General features: G+C 37.3%; 1 protein-coding gene across 2 annotated transcripts in view; it reads right to left on the bottom strand.

Moving 5' to 3' along the window:
- Positions 1-19,708, bottom strand: part of CDKL5 (cyclin dependent kinase like 5) — a 264,370-nt gene that overhangs the window by 6,807 nt on the left and 237,855 nt on the right. For both annotated transcript variants that reach the window (XM_036743412.1, XM_036743411.1), the window contains one exon: positions 13,526-13,625. In XM_036743412.1, coding sequence (XP_036599307.1) covers positions 13,526-13,625 — 100 coding nt within the window. The remainder of the gene's footprint in view (positions 1-13,525; positions 13,626-19,708) is intronic.

Genomic DNA, 19,708 nt, shown 5'->3' with positions numbered 1-19,708 from the left:
CTTTTTGTGAAATATTGAATTACTTAACATTCAAACATTTGAGTATGTATGTGTATGTATTGCATCAAGCAATTATTTTGTATGTATTATGACTATATTAAAAATTATTTCATTAATTTGTATACTAAGTACATAGGAGATACATGAATAAATCAATTCTTTCTGTTGAATCTCTGTGAAGAGAACACACTATTATAATCTAAATTATGACTCTGATAAAATAATAATAAATGCATTAGAAATGAAATATTTTAAACTAACACTTTCAGAAAACAAAGTTTAACATATGCAAAGCAACTTAACAGATTTCATATTCTGAAAAAGCTACTGTAAAATACTGCATGTTAAAGCATTCCTGTTTTGATACTTTGGTTAGTAAGCTACGATTTCATCAGTAGGGATGCACCCTTCACTGATGCAAATGGCAATGTTTCTGTGTGTAGCCACAGATTCCCTCAACACCTCCTCTCAAACAACAAACCCTAAACACCTAGTAGAGTCATCGGGTAAGGAGTCTTTTTGCACTTGGCTGGGCTGGTTTTTGTGAGAGAGGGATACAATTCATTGCTGAGCCTATTCCTCAAGTAGGACTTTCTAGAGCTAGGGCTCTCCTTGGCACAGTCTTCAAAAATCCACAGTTACTTCCACATCGCAATGAGAAATTGGAGCAGAACTTCAGGAGAGGACATACTTTAATTCATTAACACCGAGAGCATGTAAGGAAGCACTCTAGTACTCTTTGGAGAGGTAAAGGAAGGAGTTGGTTTACTATATGCTCAAAGGTAACTAGAAAATTGATTTCATGGGAAAGTCTCGACAAATATTTGCAAGAAGGCTACCAGCTTATGTACTGTTCACTGCAGAGGATTAAGAGATAAAAAAATTCTATGAAGAAATCAAAAGATACCCCCCACCCCAGATTAATTCAACATACATTTTAATACTTCATGACTTCAGTACCAAGTCGGTAATAAGAAAGGATGTTAAGAAAAATTTTGGCAAGCATGGTTAAAGAATGTGAAAAGCAACAACTTGACAATTACACATATACCTCATGCCTCTACACCAAGAACACTTTCTTCAAGAAAAGAATAGAAAAGAGCTACACATAGCAAACACATAATACCACCAAAATATACTTTAACAGATGGGAAAAATTCACTACTGTACTGAGGTAGAAATCATCCTTGAATCACCTATGTACAGACCACTGACTTATCAGAACAAATATCAGAATCAGTAAATAACTATAAAAAAGGATAATGAGAAAAAGATATGAAATACAACTCCAACAACTCAATCCTAAATTATTTAAACATATTTAAACAATGAAAAATGGGGGATCAACAAGTGAATTTATACTGATGTTGACTATAATAATTTGATACAGAAATTTAACTAATGTAAATCAATTGTCAAAACAAGACCAAAATAGCTCAGAGAACCCCATAGTCAGCAAGCACTTGATTGACTAATAAGATGTCTTCTGCCACTTTCTCCTCCTTCACTCCTGTCTTAAAAGATGAAGCATCCATACTACTTACCAAGGCTAACTCCCTCTACCTATTTAAGCAATCCCATTCCACTGCATGTCCTCCAACAGAGTCTTTGATACTTACACTGTTTCACTTTTCGATTTCTCTCATTTTTACTGCCTACAAACATGCTTATGTCTCCTCCATCCTCAAAAAACTCTATCCTTCTACCCCGCCTATTGTCCTATATCTCTTTTGCCCTTTGTAGCTAAACTCCTCAAAAAGGCTCTCTCCAATAGATGCCTCCACTTTCCTCTCACTCTCTTCTTAACCCCTTACAATCTGGTTTCCTACTTTCTCATTCTGCTGAAACTGCTCTTTCTAATAATGTTACTAATGATCTCTTAGTTGCCAAATCTCACGTGGCCTTTTCTCAATTCTCATTCTCCTTGACTTTGACACTGGTGATCACTCTCTCCTTAATTCATATTTATTCTCACTCCCTCCCTCTCTGTCTCTGTCTCTCTCTCTCTGTTTCTCTCTCCCTCCTTCCGCTTCCCCCCAGCTCTGGTTTTGGGGCACCATTCTCTTGTGGTTCTTCTCTTACCTATCTGACCATTCCTCATTTTCCTTTGCTGGATCCTCTTCTTTTTAACAGTAGGAATCCCCAAGGGCCCTGTTGTCTTTTCCCTCTATATTACATCACTTGGTGATCTCATCAATTCCTTTGGATGTAACTATCATTTTTATACTGACGATTCTCAAATCTGCCTATTCTGCCCTAAACTCTGCTGACCACCAATATCACATTTCCAACTGCTTTTTAGACATCTCAAACTAGATATCCAGTATTTAAAACTCATTATATCCAAAAGAGAACTCATTTTTTTCTTTCTTTTAATTTAATACATTTAGTTTTCAGCATTGATTTTCACAAGTTTGAATTACAAATTTTCTCCCCATTTCTACCCTCCCCCCCATTCCAAGATGGCATATATTCTGGTTGCCCTGTTCCCCAGTCAACCCTCCCTTCTGTCACCCCACTCCCCTTCCATCCCCTTTTCCCTTCCTTTCCTGTAGGGCAAGATAAATTTCTATGCCCCATTGTCTGTGTATCTTACTTTCTAGTTGCATGCAAAAACTTTTTTTTTGTTTTTTGAACATCTGTTTTTAAAACTTTCAGTTCCAAATTCTCTCCCCTCTTCCCTTCCCACCCACCCTCCCTAAGAAGTCAAGCAATTCAACATAGGCCACATGCGTATCATTATGTATAACCCTTCCATAATACTCATGTTGTGAAAGACTCACTATATTTTGCTCCTTCCTAACCTATCCCCCTCTATTGAATTTTCTCCCTTGACCCTGTCCCCTTTCCAAAGTGTTTGTTTTTGATTACCTCCACCCCATCTGCCCTCCCTTCTATCATCCCCCCCTTTTTTTATCTTCTTCCTCCTTTTGTCCTGTGGGGTAAGATACCTAATTGAGTATGTACGGTATTCCCTCCTCGGGTCAAATCTGATGAGAGCAAGATTCACTCATTCCCCCTTACCTGCCTTCTCTTCTTTCCCTACAGAACTGCTTTTTCTTGCCACTTTTATGTGAGATAATTTACCCCATTCAATCTCTTCCTATCTCCCTCTCTCAATATGTTCCTCTATCATCCCTTAATTTGATTTTATTTCTTTTAGATATCTTCCCTTCGTCTTCGACTCACCCTGTGCCTGCTCTCTCTCTCTCTCTCTCTCTCTCTATATATATATATATATATATATATACACACACATACATACACACTCACACATACATATATGCATAAACATATATATATGTGCGCGCGCGCACACACACATGTATCTATATATATATCAATATATATGCATATGCATATATATTGATATATATATAGATAGATAGATAGATATATGCATATTCCCTTCAGCTACCCTAATACTGAGGTCTTGTGAATCATATATATCATCTTTCCATGTAGGAATGTAAACAAAACAGTTCAACTTTAGTAAGTCCCTTGCAATTTCTTTTTCTTGTTCTTTTTCTTGATTACCTTTTCATACTTCTCTTAATTCTTGTGTTTGAAAGTCAAATTTTCTACTAAGCTCTGTTCTTTTCACTGAGAAAGCTTGAAAGTCCTCTATTTTATTGAAAATCCATATTTTGCCTTGGAGCATAATACTCAGTTTTGCTGGGTAGGTGATTCTTGGTTTTAAACCTAGCTCCATTGACCTCCGGAATATCGTATTCCAAGACCTTCGATCTCTTAATGTAGAAGCTGCTAGATCTCGGGTTATTCTGATTGGGTTTTCACAATACTCAAATTGTTTCTTTCTGGCTGCTTGCAGTATTTTCTCCTTGATCTGGGAGCTCCGCAATTTGGCGACAATATTCCTAGGAGATTCCTTTCGGGGATCTATTTGAGGAGGTGATCGATGGATTCTTTCAATTTCTATTTTGCCCTGTGGCTCTAGAATATCAGGGCAGTTCTCCTTGATAATTTCTTGAAAGATGAGATCTAGGCTCTTTTGTTGATCATGGCTTTCAGGTAGTCCAATAATTTTTAAATTATCTCTCCTGGATCTATTTTCCAGGTCAGTGGTTTGTCCAATGAGATATTTCACATTGTCTTCCATTTTTTCATTCCTTGGTTCTGTTTTATAATATCTTGATTTCTCATAAAGTCACTAACTTCCACTTGCTCCAATCTAATTTTGAAGGTGGTATTTTCTTCAGTGGTCTTTTGGACCTCCTTTTCCATTTGGCTAATTCTGCCTTTCAAGGCATTCTTCTTCTCATTGGCTTTTTGGAGTTCTTTTGCCATTTGTTAGTCTATTTTTTAAGGTGTTGTTTTCTTCAGTATATTTTTCAGTATTTTTTTGTGTCTCCTTTAGCAAGTCATTGACTTGTTTTTCATGGTTTTCTCGCATCCTTCTCATTTCTCTTCCCAATTTTTCCTCTACTTCTCTAACTTGCTTTTCCAAATCCTTTCTGAGCTCTTCCATGGCCTGAAACCAGTTCATGTTTTTCTTGGAGGCTTTTGTTGTAGGCTCTTTGACTTTGTTGACTTCTTCTGGCTGTATGTTTTGGTCTTGTTTGTCACCAAAGTAAGATTCCAAGGTCTGAGACTGAATCTGGGTGCGTTTTTGCTGCCTGGCCATATTCCCAGCCAACTAACTTGACCCTTGACTTTTTCAGTGGGGTATGACTGCTTGTAGAGTTAAGAGAACTATGTTCCAAGCTTATGGGGATACACCAGCTCTGCCACACCAGCACTCCTCCTTCCCCAAGAACCCCCAACCCAGACTGGACTTAGATCTTCAGCAGGTTCTTCACTCCTGCTCTGATCTGCCACTTAATTCCTCCCACCAGGTGGGCCTGGGGCCGGAAGCAAATGCAGCTGTAGTTCTGTAGCTACCCCACCTCCACTGCCCCGGGGGCGATGGCCAAACCACAAACCACAAACTCCTTTTTTCACTCTGTCCCCAGCAGCTTTTCCCACTAACCTTCTCTGTTGTCTTTGGTGTTTGTGAGTTGAGAAGTCTGGTAACTGCTGCAGCTCACTGATTCAGGGCGCTAGGGTACACTCCGCCCGGCTCCTGGTCTGGTTGGTCCGCGCTGCCCACACTGGACTCTGCTCTACTCCCAGCTCTGTGCGGGATAGACTTCACCCACAGACCATCCAGGCTGTCCTGGGCTGGAGCCCTGCTTCTCTCTGCTATTTTGTGCATTCTGCAGTTCTAGAATTGGTTCAGAGCCATTTTTTTATAGGTTTTTGGAGGGACTCAGCGGGGAGCTCACGCTAGTCCCTGCTTTCCAGCCACCATCTTGGCTCCACCTCCCCAAACTCATTTATTTTTCCCCCTAAGCCTTCCCTTACTTCCCTATTACTGCAGAGGGTAACGCCAAACTCCCAGTCTTTCAAGCTCACATCCTACGAGTCACCTTGGATTCCTGACTTTTTCTTATCCTTCACACCCTCCATACCCTAGCTGTTCCAAAGCTTTTGCAACATTTCTCACATATACCCCCCTTCTCTCCTCTGACACAACCATCAGTCTGGTGCAGGTCCTCATCACCTCCCTCCCGGACTATCGCAATAGCTGCTGGAGGGTCTGAAGCCTCTCCCTCTTCCAATCCATCCTCCATCCAGCCACCAGTGATTTTCTTAAAGCACAGGTCCAAACATGTTACATACACACACCACTCCCTCAACTCAATAAACTCCAGTGGAGTCCAATTACTTCCAGGAGCAAATGCAAAATGCTCCATTTGGCATTCAGAGCCCTTCATAACCCAGCCCTCCCTATGTTTCCAGTCTTCTTATGTTGTACCCCCTAACATGTACTCTTTGATCCCATGACACTGGCCTCCTGCCTGTTCCATGAACAAGACATTCCAAAAATCTCTCATCTCCACTCATTTTCTTTATTTAAAATTGCTTTTTAAAAATTATTTATTTTTAACATTCTTTTCTTTTTAAATTTTGAGTTCCAAATTCTCTCACTCTTTCCCACTCCTTCCCCCACCCACTAAGGCAAGCAGTTATATCAATTATACATGTGAAATCATGCGAAATGTTATTTCCATATCAGCCATATTTCAGAAAAGAAGCAAGAAAAAGAAAGTGAGAAAATTATACTTCAATTTGCACTCAGAATTCATTAGTTCTCTTTATGGAGCTAGATAGAATTTTTTCATCATGTCTCCTTTGGAATTGTCTTGGATCACCGTATTAATCAGAATAGCCAAGTCTTTCACAGGTGATACTAATTACAATATTGGTGTTACTGTGCACAATGATCTGATTCTTTTCACTTCACTTTACATTGTGTCTTGCCATGTTTTTTTTCTGAAACAACACCCCTTGTCATTATAGCACAATAGTACTCCAATATAATATGCCAATAACTTCTTCAGCCATTCTCCAAATGATAAGCATCCCTTCAATTCCAATTCTTTGCCACCACAAAAAGAGCTGCTATACTTTTGTACATATAGATCCTTTTTCATTTTCTTTGATCTCTTTGGGATATGGAGATAGTAGTGATATTTCTGGGTCAAAGGGTATGCCCAGTTTTATAGCCCATTGTGAATAGTTCCAAATTATTTTCCAGAATGGCTGGACTAGTTCACAACTCCACCAATAACTCATTACCATTCCTATTTTTCTGTCATCCTCTCCAACATTTGTCTTTTCTGATAGGTGTGAGGGAGTACCTCAGAGTTATTTTAATTTTCATTTCTCTAATTGATAGTTTTAGAGCATTTTTTCCCTATGACTACAGATAGTTTGATTTCTTTTTCTGAAAACTGCCTATTCATTTATCAATTGGGGAATGGCTTATTTTTATAAATGACCCAATTCTATACTCAGTATGTATTTGAGAAATGAGGACTTTATCAGAGAAATTTGCTGTAAAAATTTCTGACATTATTTCATTGTCTATGGTATATTTGAGCAAAATGTAATTTCCCTGATTATCCCTTTTAATTAATTTATTTTTGCTTTTGCTAAGATCATGATTGCTACCCCCTTTTTTTTTTTACTTCATCTGAAGTGTATTAAATTTCGCTCCAGTCCTTTATTTTAACTCTACATGCCCTTCTATATCAAGTGTGTCTCTTGTAAACAACACATTCTTGGATTCTGGTTTCTAATCCATTCTGCGATCCATTTCTGTTTTATTAGTGAGCTCATCCAATTCACATTCAGTTATGATTATTAACTATGTATTTCCCTCCATCCCATTACCTTGTTTCTTTCATTGTCTTTTTATCCCATCCTTCCTCAAAAGTCTATTTTGCTTCTAACCACTACCTCCCTCAATCTGTCCTTTCCTTTGTCATCGACCCCACCCCCCACCAACCACCTTCCTCTTATGCCCTTACTCTCCTATTTCCCTACTGGGTAAGTTACATTTCTATGAACAACTGAGTATGTGTATATATATATATTCTTCCTTCTTTGAACCAATTCCAGTGTGAGTGAGGTTCAAGCATTGCCTGCCACCCTACACTATTTTCCCTTCTATTGTAAAAGAGTATCTGTGAAAATCTCATTTACGTGAGAAATTTTTTCCCATTCTCCCTCTCCCTTCCTCCTTCTCCCTGGTGCATCCCTATTTCTCACCCCTTCACTTTTTCTGAGTTCATTCCAACATAATCAACACACATCCATACCTTCTGTCTATATAAACTCTTTTTAACTGCTCTAATAATGACAGAAGTTCTTAGGAGTTCCATGTATCATCTTACCATATAGGAATGTAAACAGTTTAACCTTACCGAGTCTCTTATTATTACTCTTACATGTTTGCCCTTTTTATGCTTCTCTTGAGCCTTCTGTCTGAATATCAAATTTTCTATTCAAGTCTGGCCTTTCCATCGGGAATACTTTAAAGTCCTCCATTTCATCAAATATCTATTATTTCCCCCGAAGGATTATACTCCAGTTTTGCTGGGTAGGTGACTCTTGGCTGTAAACCATGCTCCTTTGCCTTCCAGAATATTATATTCTATGATCCCTGCTCTTTTAACATGAAAGCTGCTAAATCTTGTGTGACCCTGACTATGACTCCACAATATTTGAATTGTTTCTTTCTGACTGCTTGAAGTATTTTCTCTTTGACTTGGGAGCTCTGGAATTTGATTATAATATTCTTGGAAGTTTTCATTTTAGGATCTCTTTTAGGAGGTAGTTGGTACATTCTTTCCATTTCTATTTTACCCTCTGGATCTAAAGATATCAGGGCAGTTTTCCTTGATAATTTCTTGAAATATGATGTCTAGGCTCTTTATTTAACTATGGCTTTAGGTAGTCCAATAATGCCTAAATTTCTCTCCTTGATCTATTTTTCAAGTCAGTTGTTTTTCCAATGAGATATTTCATGTTTTCTTCTATTTTTTTCATTCTTTTGACTTTGTTTCATTGTTTGTTGATGTCTCATGGAGTCATTAGCTTCACTTGTCTAATTCCAACTTTTGAGAAATTATTTTCTTCAATGAGTTTTTATATCTCTTTTTCCATTTGGCCAATTTTGCTTTTTAAGGAGTTCTTTTCTTCAATAAACTCTTGTACCTCCTTTTCCATTTGACCTATTCGGTTTTTTAGTTTCTTTTCCTCAGTGAATTTTTCTACTTCCTTTTCCATTTGACCTTTTCTATTTTTTAAGGAGTTCTTTTCTTCAGTGAATTTTTTGTGCCTCTTTTACCATTAGGATAATTCTGTTTTTAAGGTGCTATTTTCTTCAGTATTTTTTTTGTGCCTCTTTCACCAAGCAAAGTATTACTCTCCCTCTTTGATGGATAAGGAAACTAAGCTTCAGTAAGGTTTAGTGACATCATTGCATTGGAGTCACACAGACTGGGACTTGAACCCAGATGTGCCCTGGACTCCAAGTCAAGAACTTGTCCCATTTCACCATGCTGTCTTGCCTCTTAGATACTGCTGTTCTTGCTGCTACTTATAGGGCCAGGAGTGTAATCAGGAAAGGCTGTGAAGCTTTGTATTGGAGGAGGTGGCATTTGAGCTCAGTTCTGAATGAAACTAAGGACTGCATTCCAGGCACAAGAAAATAAGGAGGGTAGAAATATAGGTTAGGGACATCTTGTCAAGGGATTTAAATGTTAAATAGAGGAATTTATATTTAACCTTAGAGGTAACAGGGAATCACTGTAATAAGGAAGTGACATACTCAAACCTATACTTTAAGAATACTATTTTGGCAGATGCATAGAGACTTGAGGCACGGAGATCAATTCGGGGCCAATGCAATATTGTCCAGTCAAAAGATGATACGGGCCTGGATTGTGGTGTTGACTATATGAGTGCAGACAATGGGACAGATGTGTACATAGAATCAATAAGATTTGGAAACTGATTGTAATGTGGGATAAGAAGCAACTAGGAGTTGAAGATAACTGAGGCTGTGAAGTGAGGAGGGTGATGAGTTCAACAGAAATAGGGTTGTTGAGAAGATGGGTGGGCTTAGAGAGAATAATGAGATCTGTTGTAGATGTGCTGAGTTTGAGATAGCTACCGGAATCCATGCTGAGATGTCTAAGAGGCAGCTAGAGATGTGTGACAGTAACCCTGAACAGAGGTTAGGGCTGCCTATACAGATCTGAGAGTCATCTGCATAGATATGACAACTGAACCCATGGCAGCTGATGAAGTCACCAAGAAAGAAAACAGAAGAGGGAGCAAGGCCAGAGCCTTGGAGAATACTAACAGTTAGCGAATGAGATACAGTTGACATGGCAAAAGATACTGAGAAAGAATGGTCAGCTGGGTAATAGGAAAATTCAAAAAGCATTCAGTTGGCTTGTAGCCTACCCAGGTCTTTCTCTAGAAATAACAGATTTTTCTAGAAATACACAGATAAAAGAATTCTCCCCTATCCGTACTCCCCTCCTCCAAATCTCAAGCAAATACTCAAGTTAACAATCTCAGATGTAGTCACAGATAAGAGCCAGGTTTACTCCCCCACATTGCGGCTCAATTCCATGTTATTTATTCCTCTAGCTCAAAGGCCACAAATTTGTTCCTGTTCTCTCCAGGGTTCTGGTGCTACACAGGAACTTTCCTTCTTTCTCTAGAAAGCTAAGTCCAGGAAGTACCTCTTGCCCTTCTTCCAGGAGACTGAGGCTCAGGGACTCTCATTACTCTGTCCCCAGCCACTGTCACCTTTGGAATATATTGTTCTCTCTTCTGGGGCTACATGTTTAGCCTGCCCACAGTTATCTCTGAGATTCAAAGGTTCAATTACTGCTTCTCCATGGCTTCGCCGAGGAAGTCTTGCTATTATATCACTGCTGTGGCTACTATCAGCTCCAGGGCCAAGAGCCTTGCTTTGTCTCTCCTCTGGGGCTGTGAAGATGTGTAGGTCCAGGGGTGGAAGAATTGACAGCAGGAAGGATTCCTATTTTGGAAACTAAAATTTGTTCTCAAGCCTTTAGCCAGAGCTCAGTTCTCTCCAGATTTCTCTAACACTCTTGCAGATCTATCTACAAATCTTTTATAAGCTTGAGTCTCAGTATGGGTTTGATTCAACAATATCTTTCCATAATAAAATCCTCTTCCTATTGCCATGCACAGTCTCAATCCAGCAATCAAAATATTTGCATCCATCGAGAAAGCACAATCAAAGTTCCTCCCACCTGCCAAGGATCCAAAATCAAAGACCCAAATAGTTGCCTCATCCTTGAAGCTTATCCGGTTGACCAGGGTCTTTTGATTGTCTCTTCCTTTCCCACATGCTTCACTCCTCTGGATTTCTCCACACAGAGAACTTCAATTTTCAGCTTCCTTTTGGGTGTTGTCTTCCTCCATTAGATTATAAGTTCCGTGAGGGCAGGAACTTTTTCTTATTCATATTTGTATCCCTAGTACTTGGCACATAGCTAACATAACTGACTAATCACATTCTTTAAGTAGGATTTCAAGTCAAGTGGTTTTATAATAGAGAAGGCTCCATGGTTTCCTTTCTCTCTAGTCATTTTTTACGGGTTAAAGGTTCAAAAACATATGATACATTTCATATGAGAATTCATTCACATTATAAAAATCAGTATGTATGGAAAATCCTGAAAATGTCCTACGCTAATCTCATGCATTCCTATCATTGATGGTCCAGCCCAGAAAAGGGATGATTGATACTGGAATTATAAAGCCAGCAATTATAAAGCCAGGATCATCACTGCTGGCTATCATCCTATATCCTTCCTCCCCTTAACTGTTAAATTCGTTAAGAATAATGTCTACAACTGGTGCCTCCGTTTCCTCTCTTTTCATGCTCTCCCCTCTGCCATGTGGCTTTAGATTTCATCATCCAACTGAAACTGCTTTTTTCAAAGTCACCAATGGTCTAATGACAAATCTAATCTTTTCTTAATCCTTACCTCCTTGACCTCTCTGTAGCATTTGACCCTGTGGATCATCACTTCCTTTTGGACACTTTCTCCTCTTTAGGATTTTGTAACAGCACTCTCTTCTGTTTCTCCTCCTATCTATCCAACTGTTCCTTCTCAGTCTCCTTTGTTGGCTCTTTATCCATATTATTCCCACTAACCAAGGGAGAGAGGGAATAAGCATTTATTAAGTGCCTTCTAGGTGCCAGGAACCGAGGTAGGCACTGGGTATACAAATACAAAAGACAAAACAACCCCTACTTGCAAGAAAGGGGAAGTGAGGTAGTGCAGTGGGTGTAGTGCCAGTCCTGGAATCAGGAAGACCTAAATTCAAATCTGGATTCAGATACTTCCCAGCTATGTGACCCTGGGCAAGTCATTTAACCTTGTTTACTTCCATTTTCTCATCTGTAAAATGAGCTGAAGAAGGAAGTGGCACTTCCAGTCAGAAATGACTAATCAGGAAAAAAAATTCTAGTGGGAAAAAAAGAAGTAAATCCATAATTCTACTCAGAACAAATATAATTTAATATAAAGTAGTCAAGTTCCAGGTAATTTGGAAGAGAGGCAATAAGTACCTACTAAGTGTCTTCTAGTGCCAAGCACAGCCCTCAATGCTAGAGATACAAATATAATATTCTCAAGGAACTTACATTCTACTGGAGATGCAACATGGGTTGATTTAGATATATGAAAAATAGATAGAGAACGAATCCAAGGGAGTTAGGGCACAAAGAGCTGGTGGGGTCAGAAAAGGCTTCAGGTAGAAGGTGGGTCTTGGGTTATGTCTTGAAGGAAAAGGATACTTTTAAAGCCCATCATAAATTGGCCACTTCCTACCTGTCCAGTCACTTTATGCCCTACTTCCTCCTACATACTCTGTAGTTCAGGGACCTCTGAGTTGTTCCTTATGCCTGGAACTCTTTCTCTATACATTCTGGCTTTCTTCAAGTCTCAGCTAAAATCTCATCTTCTGCAAGAAGTCTTTCCCAGTCCCTCTAGTACCTACCCTCTGAGATTACCTCCAATTTGTTTTTCACATATCTTGTTTGTATATAGCGGTCTCTATGTTGTCTCCTCCAATTAGATTATAAGCTCCTTGAAGACAAGAACTGTTTTTGTCTTTCTTAGTAACTCTAACACTCAGCACAATGTCAGGTACATAGTAAGTTCTTACCAAATGATTTTTTTAACTCTAAGGAAGAAATGAAAAAGGAATGAATGCCAGGGATGAGGGATGACTTGTGTAAAGGCAGAGAAATGGGAGATGAGGTGCCATGTGTGAGGGACAGAAAGAAGGTCAGTTTTTGAATTATAGAGTGCAGTAAAGGGAGTGTGTATAATAAGGCCAGAAAGATAGGTTCGAGTCAGGTTGTGACAAGTTTTATAAACTAAACAAAGGAATTTACATTTTATCATAGCAGCAATAGGGAACCACTGGAGTTTACTGAATAAGAGAGTAACATCAGATCTGCTCTTAAGAAAAATCACTTTGGCAGCTAAATGGAAGATAAAGTGTGAAAAAACTTGAGCCAGGGAGAATAACTTGGAGGTTGCTGCAATAGCCTGTGCAACAGGCAATATGGGCCTAAATTATGGTGGTAGCTATATGAGCAGAGAAAGGATGAGAGATGTTATGGAGGTGGAAAAGGCAAGACTTGACAATAAGGAAGAGTGAGGAATCTAGGGAAATGACAAGGTAACGAACTGGGAAGACAGAAAGAATAGTATTTGCTTCCATGAAGGATCTGTAAATTTAAATGAGTTTATTTCTCAAACAAACTATAGAGAGATAAAAAAGCTTAGAAATGAATTTCAATTAAAGTTCATTGTGTCTCTTCTGTTCTTGGAGATTTTGTAGATGAATCTGTGATACTTCAGTGAGCAGAGGATACATGTGTCTGTTAGAACAGGAACAAGAATTTCTGGTGTGACAAAATAAAAATGTTTCTGTACAGAATCTCAAATGAGGAAAAAAAAATAAAAAATAAATTTGATGCTAACTATAAAGCCCAAGTAGAATTTAAGACAAGGATGCATATGGATGACATATACAATATAACCAACTTAGATCATTGAATTAACTCAGAACTCATACCACAGTATAAAAAAGTCAATACTTTGCTTACTGTTTGAGATTTCTTCTTTTTCTTTTTCATGGATCTAAAAAAGCCCTGCTTCTCCTTCTCCTTGAGTTGTTCAGCATGACTAATATTTTCAGGACTTTTCCTAAATGGAAAAAAAATTTTAATTATGTTAATAAACTTTTAATCATTTTTCATATAAAAAAGAAAAATGTTACTATCCAAAATGTATCACTTTAGGCTTAAAAAGAGCTACATACAGAACTAAGCAAGAAAAAAAAATACAAAAATATCCTTATGGAAACTAAGCATGGTAAGATTGCAGATAACAATTATTCTAGTCAGAGTTAATGGAACCAATCTCTTACTTTAGTAGAGGTTACAGGAATGATACCATGTTGATTAGAACACTTAGCATTATGATTCTGAATATGGGACTTAACGGATTGATCATCTATGAAATAGAACTGCTGCCATTTTGATACATTTCCCCGTAAACCCACAATTGGATCAACCACTTTGCTATTAGTAAAGTAATTAAGCATAAAAATAGTGTTTCTACTGAAGTCATTGTAAAAAAAAAGTCAAAGATTTAAAAATTAGGTTTCCTTTAAAACCTAATTAAGAAAATAGCAAATGGAGGGAAAAACTACAATGTATGTTTTATCACCAAGTAATATTAGGAGGAAAAAAATAAAGTTTTGAGTTGAACTACAATAAAACTTATATCCAATGGCACTGATAAATGTTGTTTTAATGAAAAAGCTAGACAATAGAGAACATTAACAATAACTCACCTACCTTGATACTAAAAAGAGGGATTATATCACTGAGTTTAATTATTTTTTATAAGATTATTGTGAATATCAAATGAGATAAATTATGTAAAAGTAGCTGGACAAATACCTATATAAATGTAAACTATAAATATTTTTAAAGCAGTTGAACTAAAATTATTCTAGAAGTAGAAATCTTGCATTGACTTTTAAATATGAAAACCTGCTTTTATAGAAAAATTGTAACTGCAAATAATATAAAAAGTTATTTTTTCCCATGACAGAATTTTATTGTTGTATACTTAATTTTTATACTTAAAAGCAAAGCAGGAGCAGAAAATTTTTTAAAAGCTTTTACTCAATGAGGCAATTAAAGGAACTGCAGTTAATTTAAATTTGTGTCTTTATGAACACATAATAGCGACTTATGGATTGAAAGAAACAAGGACATATCCACCTTCTGCCTACATTTGGCTAAATCATATCACAAGTGGAAAGAACAATGAAAAGGACCATGGCAAAATCAATTTATAAAAATAGGACACCAAAATCAAGGGCAGGGGTGAACAGATGGAAAAAAATGAGAATGCTAGAGGCAGCAAAAATGACTGACATACAACAATGGCTTTTTGTGTGTTTGGGGCCTAAAACCGCCTTAAGAATTAGGTGAAATTGAAAAGAATATCCTAAGGAAGGACAATTTCCCTTATGAAAACTTTCCAAGCACCTGTGAGTATTATTAAAAAGAGGGTAACTTCTTGTACAGCATTTCTCCCTAACATTATTTCAAAATAATACAAGAAGTAAATGTTTTTAAGCAAAAAAGTACTCTTGGTAGTCAATTCAGATTCATGGACCTGAATATGCTTCAGAGAAAGGAAATTTTCAAACATGAAGGAATAGAGAGAATTGAAGATTCTCCAATGGAAACAATGACAAGAAGTGATTCTTTAAATGATTCTTTGAGGTGTTACTAAGGAGATGACTAAGTACCTCAAACACAATGAGCAGTCATTAAATTGCTGAAACTTCATGCCTCCTAATGAGCAAAACCTCCCAATGACAAGGTCTTTGTGGAATACCAATAATGAAATCCCCTTTGAAAGGGATCGAAGACTTTATACTAGACTGTATTTAATGGCAAAATTACAGAGGCCCCAGTGCAGAAATAACAGTGTAATGGAGCCCTTTATACTATCCTTTTATTTGTAAAATGTACAGATGTAAATATCAATTTTCCTGTCTTGATAATGTTAAATAAACAAAACAAGCATTGTCATCTATGCCCCAGGATCACAGGATTCCTAAAGATAGATTCCATCAACTGATATAATACTCTAACCAAATTTCAAAGGTTTTAGCTTGTGCTTATGACCAAAAAAAAAATTTCCCTAAGTCTTTTTAAATGAAATTCAAAGAGAAAGAAGCTAGGGATGACCTGACAAGAGACATGAAGAGTAGGGGCAACTAATAAACCAGATAAAATAGCTGAAGGGAACTTAGGTCATACCAGAAACTAAGCTCAGAGAATATGAGCATAAGATTATATCCCTAAAATAGAAGAAAATTTTCACAAGCAGGAAATATTTTCACAAGCAGGAAGAAATAATGAGATACTAGTTGAGTTGGGGTTCAGGCTGCTATACGAAGAATTTTCAATATGAAGCTAGAAGGACAAGAGTTCAGATTAGTCCATTTGAAGTCATTTTTTTCTTATTATTAAAAACCCCACAAAATACTCCAATTTTCCCTCACTCTCCCTCCAAAATACAGATAGTTCAGCTTTGCCTTAGAGGTTAAAAAATATGGAGTATGATCCCCCAAATTGGGATTAGAGGAGCTGGTGTCTGCTTTTTAGATAGATGATACTCAATGCAATATTTACTGAATGAATGAGAAAAATAGGGAGATCTAAGAAGAGACTGAAGTCATGTTTTCCTTTGTGCTATGAGTAACATGAAAACTATGTATCTATTATTTGCCTACTCTACATATAGTTTGTATCCTGTGGTCCTTTCACACTGTGGAATAAACATGCACTGAAGTGACTTCACATATGTACATGTTAGAATACAATGCATAGTAGAGGAAAGCACAACACAGAAGAAAATAAAAAAAGAAAGGTCAGAATTCTTGGAGCTAAGTCTTCAGAAGAGAAGACCGCCAAATAACAAGTAATGGGGAGCTGGCTTATGGAACTTTCTGTTGAAGAGCAGTCCATTTGATGACAGTAGCTCCACAGCAAAACTGATGTGGGCGCACTGAAAAGAAATGATTATGTCCATCCATTATTACAACATGAACTACTTTAATAAGGGGGAAGGGAAGGAGGGAAGAAAAACAAACCAAATCACTAACCTAAATCCAAGAATAAATACAGGAAGTAAAGCATAATAAACACATAAACTATTTATTAAGGAGGAAAATTCATTCACTCATTTAATAAATTTATTAAGAACATATTGCGTATGGAGTGCTGTGCTAGGAAGGGGGGGTCGTGGAATATGAAGATGCGGGAGTTTCTGAAGGATGGCTAGTATACAAAGATGTATGAAGCACTGCCCCTGCCCTCAAGGAGCTTACATACTTGGTAAATAAATCTAGTAGTAGAAAGGTTATCAAATTGCAAAAATATTTTTGCTCCATCAGACTAGCTAATTAGAAAATTAATATAGTCATGTAGTCAATGACAGAGCTTCTGAATCTGAATAAAAATCCCTCAATTTGAGGATCAGAAAAAAGTTCTGGGGACAACTGATAACCATAAAACCAAAAAAGGCAAATTCCTAAATATTAGGCCTTTAATAGTTGAAAACTTGTGAACTCTATGGTCAGATAATGTCACAGAAGATACAGATCTCTTAAAAATGAATAAAACAATAACAAAAGTTAACCATCTGTTAAAATCCTGCACGGGCTTTTGGTGATAAGCCATTATGAATACCACTACACTTCCAACTCTTCATGAGAAGAAACAAACTGAGACCATTCAAGCCAATTACAGTAATGTCTTATTTATCTAGCAGAGAGTCGTTCCACTTAAGTGAATTGTCTAGATAAGCTAAAGCTTATTCCTTTAATCTCCAAGACTTATTTACTCTACTTTTCATGAATATTTATGTAAAATGGAATACATAACTCCATTCCTTCTTAAAGGACCCAATTTACTGAATGGAATTTAACCTTTCATTGGTGCCTTGGGTATAGAGTTATTATTATAAACATCACTATAGTAGTAATATAGTATAGAACATTAACAGGCTGCCAATATATCAGGATGCCTTCTCAGGGCTACTGAGGTGTATGGGGTTGTTTGCATCTATGCAAAATGGCTCAAGCAATTTTATAAGTTTATGTCCAGTTCTGAAGCTTTACTTTAAACCTTAAATCAGTGAATGGGTGTTGCATCAGGCAAACTGAGACCTGGGAAAGACCTTAGCTTAAAAAGACCAAGGTTTGCCACTGCATTTGGGGCCATCTCTAATCCTTCTGACCTATAACTTGTCATTGGACTCTGAAGGAGAGAGTGAGGCTGATGACTTTGCACAGACCTGCGTCATTTAAACCCAATTCACTTGTGAAACAAGACGTCACCCTCCTGATGACATTGGTCTTAGGGAATGAAGAACGAACAACAACAATATTTTTTACCAAAATAAGAGTAAATTCTGAGGAAGGGCCTCAGGGCCTTCCTCTGAGTAAAATGCATTAGTTCTATGACAGTTACTTGGGCTACTCAAATGCCTTTCTGTCTTCTAAGTTCATAACTGTGATATGGATAGTTGAGGTTGTTGCATAAATAATCTCTAGATAAATGAGTTACTAGGGTAATATGTGCTTACTAAAACTGTAACAACATAATCAAAAAGAAAGTTTAACATTAGTAAGAAATATTCTACAGTTATGGCATGAAACAAACAAGTAATCAATCAGTCAATTGTGAATTGTGTTTTTAATACAAGAGTTATCAAACGACACCCCCCACAAACACACGTACAAAATACAGTGAACAAATTACAGACATTGTTCAAGAAAATGGAAAAAGATTCTAGATGAGTCATTGTTATTTTATGACTTTATATGGAGAAATCAATAAGAATCTCAACAACATATTGTTAGAAGCCATACAAAAGCCAATTCACTTACAGACAGTAGGGCAACTTTGCAGTCTCATGTAGAAATCCCATGGCAATGCCACTTGCAGATAGAATTATTAAATTATTAGTACCCTTCCACCTCCACCTCCCTTTCCTGCCTCTGTGATCCCTACTTCCACAAATATTCTTACCAAGCTTTTCTATACTTCCTCTACTACAGTCCTACCCTTGTGCCTCTTCATGGCATGGTGGTTCCTCCCAGCAGACTCTGGCAAGTTTGACCAAGCTAGAAAGTCCCCAGATATGGATTATATGTTTGTCATCCAAGGAACATGACCTAGGTGAAGGGTGATGAACATCTCGATCATAGCAATTCACGGAGACCATCAACTAAGGCGTAGAGGGCAGGGAACTGTCTTAGCAGAGGAAGTGCTGGTTCCAACAAAATCTTAGAGAACTGAAGCTTTTACTTACCAATGCTAAGGTAATGGTGGATGTAGTAAAAATAATCACTAAAATACTGAGAAAGTACATTACTAATACTGATTATTGTCTGATTTGATTTCCATTTCCCTTAATTCTTGTGGTCCTGTGTGAATATGTAAATAATTTAATCTTTTCTCAACCCCTTGCACTCTTCTCTCCTCCTTACAGAAAAATATCTGCAACTAGTTACACAACAATCAAACATAAAACCATAGGGTATCAGACTAGAAGGGCCCTTCCAGGTCACCTAGTTCCACTGTGTTATTTCACAGATTAGCAGTAGCTTATCCAGCACTCATTCTATTGCACATTGCTGTAGAGTACTAGAGAAATGACTCCTTCACATGGTTTTATACAGTTCAACTCGCAATCGCCCTGTTTTCCTTGTCTTTACAGCTACATTTTAATAAATGTTTACTTATTAAAAACTGAGATCATGGATATCTAAAAGATCATTTCTTTGACCTTTTATTGCATAGAATATACGCTTATGCTATATGCTATGAAGCTTAAAACAGACTCTCAGAAGTCAACAATGAGAGTAAGGAGTTGAGGAAGACACTAAGGTTGTGAACCCAGGTGACTAGAACAGTGATAAAGAAGTCTGGGATAACAGAGGGCTTTTGGGGGGAAGAAAATTAGTTCAGTTATAGATATTTTAATTTATGGTTAAGATCACTTGGGTTGAGTTAGGCCAGAACAGATACCTAGTTTGAAATATGCAAACAGGGAGTTAGGAATATAGGATAGGATATATAGCTCCGGAAATTATCTTCCAGATGTAACAAGTTGTGGTGTACATGTGCTGTAAGAAATGATGAGCTCAATGAATTTACAAAGCCATGGAAAGACTTGCACGAGATGATAAA

Source organism: Trichosurus vulpecula, chromosome 2, assembly GCF_011100635.1.
Source record: "Trichosurus vulpecula isolate mTriVul1 chromosome 2, mTriVul1.pri, whole genome shotgun sequence".
Taxonomy (NCBI): domain Eukaryota; kingdom Metazoa; phylum Chordata; class Mammalia; order Diprotodontia; family Phalangeridae; genus Trichosurus; species Trichosurus vulpecula.
Note: the sequence above shows the minus strand (reverse complement) of the source record. Positions and strands in the feature narration are given on the sequence as shown.